General features: G+C 60.7%; 1 protein-coding gene across 1 annotated transcript; it reads left to right on the top strand.

Annotated features, from left to right (window-relative positions):
* Window positions 1–406: 406 nt before the first annotated feature.
* On the top strand, window positions 407–7,132 carry CRYGN (crystallin gamma N). Its single transcript, XM_059172297.1, has 4 exons — window positions 407–623; window positions 2,482–2,730; window positions 4,432–4,577; window positions 6,900–7,132. Exons 1-4 carry the CDS (start codon window positions 603–605, stop codon window positions 7,033–7,035), a joined length of 552 nt encoding a protein of 183 aa, XP_059028280.1. The 5' UTR covers window positions 407–602; the 3' UTR covers window positions 7,036–7,132.
* Window positions 7,133–7,373: the final 241 nt, after the last annotated feature.

The raw sequence follows: 7,373 nt of genomic DNA, 5'->3' as shown, positions 1-7,373 counted from the left end.
GATAAGAGATGCAGGGGCGGGTGGGCACCCACCGCTGTGTGCTTTGGCGAGCAGATTGTCAGGTGGGCCTGGGAGCTCAGAGCAGAGCAGCAGGCACCGTGGGTGGGAGGGGGCAGTCCAGGAGCTGGGGTCCACCCTTGGTCCAGAGAAAAACGTCAGTAACTTATCTTACTGGGCGGGAGGTCCGGGATGGCTTGGTGCCCAAGGAGGGTAGGGGGAGGCACTGCTGGAGAACCCCCGAGGCAGAGGGGAGGCAGCGGGGCCCAGCGTGTGCGTGTGCGCGCGCACGTGTGTGCGTGTGTGTGCCCCTGACTCAGCAGGGACGGCGGGCGGGCGGGGGTCAGAGACAGATGGGGCGGTGGTGGGGCGGGCGAGGGGCTCGCGGGGCCGCCATGACCCCGCAGGCACCCGGCTGACCCCGGGGAGGGCTCGCGGCGCCGGGGGTTCGGTGCTGCGGCCGGGGCGGGGCGGCCCCTTGCGGGCTTAGGGCGCTGGACCAGCACTAACGCGCCCGCCAGCAAATCTTTTGTCCCGGGCGGCGCTGAGCCAGCAGGGCTGCCGCCGGCTATATAGGGGCTGGCCGCCGGCGGGGCGGGCACACCATGGCGCAGCGCTCGGGAAAGGTGAGTGGGGCCCTCCCGGCCGGCCAGACGGTAACGGACGCAGCCCGCGCGCGGCCCGACACCCGCCGCCTGGCGCTGCCCGGGGGCCTCGGGAGGCAGGGGCTGGACTGTTACTGGAGGCCCCTGTGCCTCTGACAGACCCCAGCAGAACTGGCAAAACTGCCTGCCCACCCCGGGCGGCCTGGCCTCTGTGGCGTGGGGGTGGCACGGTCCCGTCTCCACCGCCTCCAGCACTGGCTCGGGGCGGTCTGAGGGATCTTGGAATCCCGGGGCGACCCGTTCCCCCTGAATTTCTCTGGGCCATCGCCCAGGAGTGGTGCAGGAAGGTGGCAAATTCAGACCTCCGCCCCCCATTCTCTGCTCCCTCTCCTAGCAGATTTGTTGCAACCTTTGGTGGCCAGGGGCCAAGTTCAGGGTCGGTGGGGAAAGCATTACTCAGTCTGCACTGGCTTGGTCCGGCTTCAGTAACCAACAACCCCAAGAGGCCATCATGCCCCTGTGCACCCTCCCTGTGGGACCCAGAGGGACCCTGGGAGCTGGGAAGTCATGTCCTGGCTCTCAGAGCTTCTGGGGGGCGGGAGGGTGAGGATGTAGAAGGGTAGTCATCCAAGACGGTGACCGTGACCTGGACTGTGAGGGTGACCTGGCCAGCGATGGCAGCAGTTACCAGCCACCAGGCACCGTTATTTGTACTTTGCCAGGGCCCTTCTAGGAGGAATTCTAGAAACCCCAAGAGTTATTGTGTGGTTGAATTTCACACTCCGTGGCAGAAAGTGAACTTCGGGACCCGGGAGGTCGTGTTGTGTAGTTTAGGGACAAGGGGAACCTGTCAGCGCCGTACTGCCGTAGGACACTGGACCGAACACTGAGCTGGCGATGCTCCAGCTGTGACGCAAGCCTGACACGGGGGGAGGAGCCCAGCCAACAACAGGATGAGTTACGTTGAAAATGCCCCCGTGTAGCCATGAAGCCCTGCGCCGCGCCCTCACTTGTCTCTGTTGCGCTCGCTCAGACTTTCCCACTAAGGGGCCCCGTCCCTGGAACCTTTCTGAAAATTCAGTGTTTGGTTATGATGGTGGAGTTGTGGGTGAAATGCTTTCTTCTAAAAACACTTCCTTGGATGTTATGATTTAACAACGAACAAAGACTAAGTTGAAAAAATGCAGTGGGGGTGGTGCCTGGGGGCCTCAGTCGGTGAAGTGTCTGCCTCCGGCTCAGCCTGGGCTCAAGCCCTCCACATCAGACTCCCTGCTCAGGTGGGAACCTGCTTCTCCCTCTGCCCCTCCCCCTGCTCCTGCATTCTCTCTCTCTCTCTCTCTCTCTCTTTCAAATAAATCTTTTTTAAAAAAATACAGTTGGTGGGGGGGCGCCTGGGTGGCTCAGTGGATGGAGCCTCTGCCTTCAACTCAGGTCATGATCTCAGGGTCCTGCAGTTGAGCCCTGCATCGGGCTTTCTGCTCAGCAGGGAGCCTGCTTCCCCTCTCTCTCTGCCCTCTCTCTGCCTACTTGTGATCTCTGTCTCTCTGTCAAATAAATAAATAAAAATCTTTTTTAAAAAATGCAGTGGGCGTTTGAAAAGAGCCTGTTTTCACATGGGCCCAGGGATGAAGGGGAGTCCCTACCCCCAGATAGCCACTGAAATTTATCTGCTCAACCATGACCCCCCCTCCCGGCGTGGGGAGGGCCAGGTCCTGGGTCTGACCTCAACCCGCCTTCCCTTCATTCCTTCACCCTGCTAACGGAGTTGGCGAGCCTGGGAATCAGGGTTTAGTTGAGGGTGTTGGACGCCAGGTGTTTGCTCCCAAGCCTGAAAGGACAGAACGCTCTGACCTCGAGCCCTCTAACCTGGCCTTTCTAGATCATCCTCTATGAGGGCAAGCACTTCACCGGGAGGAAGCTGGAGGTCTACGGGGACTGTGACAACTTCCAGGACCGAGGCTTTATGAACCGGGTGAACTCCATCCGGGTGGAGAGCGGTGCCTGGGTCTGCTTCGATCACCCCGACTTCCGGGGCCAGCAGTTCATCCTGGAGCACGGGGACTACCCCGACTTCCTCCGCTGGAACGGCCACAACGACCACATGGGCTCCTGCCGCCCCATCGGGATGGTGAGTCGGTCTCCGGCCAGGGGCTTCCTGCCAGAGCCCCTGAGGGTCTGTGCTGCTCAGACGTGGGACAAAAAAATCTGGGAGCGCGGCCTTCCCAACTTTAAGATCTGACGAGGCCATTGGATGTTGAAGATGGAGAGATGCCCCCATGCAGACCCGCCTCCCCCCCACACACACACCCGAGTGTGGGAAGGCATGGAACGGAACCATATTAGAAGTTTGGATTTACAACCAGATGGGGAGAATTTAGCTAAAGCCAGGCTGATCTGGGCCCGTTATCTACTCGTGCGGGTCATCCTGGAGCACTTTCTAAGAGACTTTGGACGTGAGGGGTGTCCCTACCCGTGGTGAAGGAATGTTCGTGTCTAGCTGCCCTTACGGGGTGGGGGGGTAAGGTTCGAGGAACCAGCATTCCCATTCTTTTGGATTCTCCCAAGTTACAAGTGCCTGCTGAGCCGCTGGGAGGCCCACATGATCAGGGAGATGGCTGCTTCCCGAACCAGACTCTCAGCGTCTCAGCCGTGTGTCTGGGGAAAGATCTTTCCCTGGACGTAGGGGCCAGGCAGTGCCAGTGAACATCCAAGGAAGCCCGGGGAGGGTGCCTCATGGGCGTGGGGGGAGGGGTTGCTCTTCTACCGAGTTATAAAACCAGCTGGGCTTTGGCATCTCAAATTGTTGAGAATGCTTTCTTAGTATTTCCACCAGGCTGTAGACATTTGGAAACAGGAATTAACAGGGCTGGCTCTGGGTCTTGCAGAATGCGATTTCTATGAAAACTATCCTGCGTATTTTTCAAATGCTCTTCTAAGAGCTATCCTTGGGGCCAGCTGTGATGTGGCTCCATCCCCGGCCGCACCCAGAGCTGGTCGGGAGCTGGCCCTCCTCTGACTTTTGGAAATGCAAAGAATCTTCTAGGGCCCTATATACCGTCATCACAGTGAGCCCGCAGGGATTTCAGCAAATGAGATTTCTGTTATTTGTTTTAGATTTTTGGCTTCATGTTTTAATAAAAGGTTCTATTACAGTTTGTAAAATATTATCATTTAAAGGCTTGCCCCTGGGGGCGCTTGGGTGGCTCACTGGGTTCAAGCATCTGCCTTCGGCTCAGGTCGTGATCCCAGGGTCCTGGGATTGAGCCCCGCATCGGGCTCTCTGCTCAGCGGGGAAACTGCTTCCTCCTCTCTCTCTGCCTGCCTCTCTGCCTACTTGTGATCTCTCTCTGTCAAATAAATAAATAAATAAATCTTAAAAAATAAAAAAATAAAAAAAGAAAGGCTTGCCCCTGGCCTGCAGCCCCAGGGTGGAAATGAAGGGCAGAGGAATGCGTTGGGGCAGCTGGGGCAGGGGTCCCCCAGTGCCAGCACCAGAAGGAAACCCAGTGGTCTGGGTCCTGGTCAGAGCACGGCCACTATCTCCCAGGCATCCATCTGGCCCTCTCTAACCCTTGGATTCTTGAGTTGACTTAAGAGGAGCTTGGACTGGTTCAGGGGCTTGGAAAAGTTTGTAAAGTAATAGACCCTTTTCATCCACGCACCAGAAAAAGCGGAGTGCCTTGTTGACGCTGGTGCCGGGGTGGCGGGCTCTCACTGCCTGCCCCGGCCCAGGGCTTCTTGAGTCCCTGGCCGCGTGGGTGTCCACGTAGGGAGGGAGACTCAGTGCCTTTTGCCTTCTTTCCTCCCTCCGCTCCCGCGGGGCCCACAGCATGGGGAGAACTTCCGCCTGGAAATCTTCGAAGGCTGCAACTTCACCGGCCAGTGCCTGGAGTTCCAGGAAGACTGCCCCTTCCTGCAGAGCCAGGGCTGGTCCAAGAACTGCGTCAACGCCATCAAGGTGTACGGGGACGGAGCGTGAGTACAGGCTGGCGGGGCCCTGCACAAGCTGAGTGTGGGCAGCGCCCCCCACCCCCCAGGCCCATTTCCTCCCTCAGCTGCCTCCTCTACCCCAGGCGAGCACAGAGGGCAGAGCCCCACCCCGCAGGCCTCCCAGGGAGATGGACATCATGGGGGCACTCACTCCTGGTGGACAGACTGTGGCCAGGAGGTGGGGGAGGCTTGGCCCAGGCATAGAGGAAGGTCATATTGTCTGCCCTCCTGCAGGAAGGTCATCAAAACCCCGGGCTAGCCTGGCTTCTGTTGGCCCCTGCTCGCTTGCTTCCTTCCATCAGCTGGGCGTGGGCAGCCTGTGTACCCACCGTGCTCAGCCATGCCGGGCCCCGAGCTGAGGCTAGAGGGTGACCTTGCCCCGCTTGTGAGTGGCGCGGCTGGGACTGCAGCCAGGCGTTTGGCTTCAGGTTGGTGCCCCTGGTCTAGAGCAGAGAGGCCCCGAGACCTCAGCCCCATCCCGTCTGCGGAAGAGCCCCGCTCGGCCCCCAGGATCACGGCCCCCGTCTTGGCAGCTTAGGGGTCCAGCTGCTGCCTGTGTGTCTGAGGTTAGGGTCAGGGAAGGCCACAACAGGTTCAAGAGGGTGGTCACAGGAGGGGCTAAATGAAGAGAGTGGCTGAGCCCGAGGAAGAACCGGACTCCCTGTCCCTGGGGCAGCCTGACCCAGAGCCCCAGGCGGCCCTGCTCCTCTCCTACCGTCTCTGTCATTCTGGTTCCATCAGGATTCATTCCGTCACGTCTGCCTTTCTCCGCCTCTCGGAAACCCCGTTTGCCCTAAGTTGACAGTAGTTGGGGATCTGGGGGGTCGAATTCCAGAACCACCATTTGCCTGGAAAACTGCCGGCCAGCTTGTGTCTCAGGAGGCCAAAATCCACCTTTGCATCCTGAGACCGTCGCTGTCACCCTGCACCCACCGGGGAACCCTCGGGGCCTCTTGAGAAAAAACAGTGGGAAGGCAGGAGCTTAGAGTTACAACCGCAGGGGCACGGGGTCTCCTACAGGCCTCGGTTTGCCCAAGAGGAGATGGAGCCTCACCGGCTGCATGTGCCCAGCCCTTCGTTCGGACCCAGGCTCTGCTCTTCTCCGCCTTTGCCTCCCGTGACTTTAATTAGTTAGAGAGAGAGAAAGAGAGAGAGAAAGAGAGAGAGAAAAGAGTAAGCCTTTGGCAAGGAGGAACTGCCAGAAGGTCTGGATGTGACCTCCTCCAGGGCCTTCCTAGGGTGTGATGGGGCCCTCCGGGCGGTGTCCCTACTGCCTCGCAGACTCAGGAGTTCCCTCTGCTCGGTTCCGGAGTCAGCCCAGGATTGACCTGTCCCCACACACAGAGGGTCCCAGAGGGTCCCAGAGGGTACTTCCTGCCGGCTAAGGGCACAGTCCCTGCGCTGTGGGTGGGCTTTGCCCCCCACCTCCCCCCACCCCCACCCCACGGCTCCCTTCCTCTTCCTGCCCATTCCTGCCCCAAAGTCACAGAAGGAAGGCCAGGAGGAGAAGCTTATTGAGGAGGCCCAGCCCGTGCGTGTGGGGAGATTGGGGGCACGGGAGGGGGGCAGTTGGGGTCCAGTGGAGGTCAGGGCGCAGGGAGGCCAGGGGGTGTGGAAGGCCAGGATAAACCAGGTCGGCCCTGAAGGACCCTGGAGCTCACACACCCGGGCCTCTCCTGCCCTCCCTGACTCCTGACCCTCGTGTAGACGCACCAGGCACCGGAGGTGGAGTCCGGATGGAGAAGACGGCCCCACGGTGACAGGAGAGGGGGTGACAGCAGAGGGGATTGCTGGGCAAGCTGTCCCAAGCAGACCACTCACTCACTCACTCACTCACTCAGGGGGCTGTGTGGCCTCGGGCCGGATGCACTGTAATTTCTGAGCGTGTCTCAGTGGAGAGAAAGTTCCATCAACCGCAGAGAGCTTTGGGGTGGGAGGGGAAGAACTCTCAGGGCCACGGTAGGGGTTAGCTGCTAAGTCAGAGCACCCCACGGCCTGGGCCCCGAGGGACCCCAGCAGCCAGATCCGAGGCCTGTAGCCCCGCTTCGCTTCCCATGGTGGAGAAACAGAAAGGGAGCCTCAAAAGTGAGGAGGAGAGGCCTGGCTGAGGAAAGGCGGGTGTGACAAGTGGGCTGGGAGTCCCTGTGGGGGGTTGGGGGGCAGCTGTGATCCGCTCCCTGCCCCCCTCTGCACCTCTCTGGCGCCAGACCCTGGGGGCGGGCAGGTCTCCTCTCCGGGCCAGGAAGGGAGGGATCCTGCGCTCAGCCGGCCCGCGGTCAGTGGTCAGCGGCCTCCCTCTGACACCAGGTGGGTCCTGTACGAGGAGCCCAACTACCGGGGCCGCATGTACCTAGTGGAGCGGGGGGACTTCCGCAGCTGCTCCGACTGGGAGGCCCACAACGCCCGCATCCAGTCCCTCCGCAGAGTGGTCAACTACTTCTAACTACTTCCAGCCCGCAGGCCCCGGGCGTGCCTGGGCGCAGCCCCTTCCAGCCCCCCTGGGGCTCAGACCCTAGGGAATAAAAATCAGAGAAACCAGAGCTGAGCTGGCCTGAGTGATTTCCCGCCCCTCCCTGCCGCCGGGCAGCCGATGCCCCGCCCCCCCAGGCCCTGGGCAGGAGGCGACCACAACACAGCGTGGGGGGCCTAGGGGGCCCAGAAGGACAGCAGCGGGGGGGGGGGGGGGGGGGCGCTGTGAGGCACCCCCTGGGGAACGTGAGAGCTGGAAGGCATCTAAACGTTATGGAGTCGAACACTTCCCTTTCACTGTGAAAAGCCCAT

Source organism: Mustela lutreola, chromosome 4 (assembly GCF_030435805.1).
Source record: "Mustela lutreola isolate mMusLut2 chromosome 4, mMusLut2.pri, whole genome shotgun sequence".
In the NCBI taxonomy this organism is placed as follows: Eukaryota; Metazoa; Chordata; class Mammalia; order Carnivora; family Mustelidae; genus Mustela; species Mustela lutreola.
Note: the sequence above shows the minus strand (reverse complement) of the source record. Positions and strands in the feature narration are given on the sequence as shown.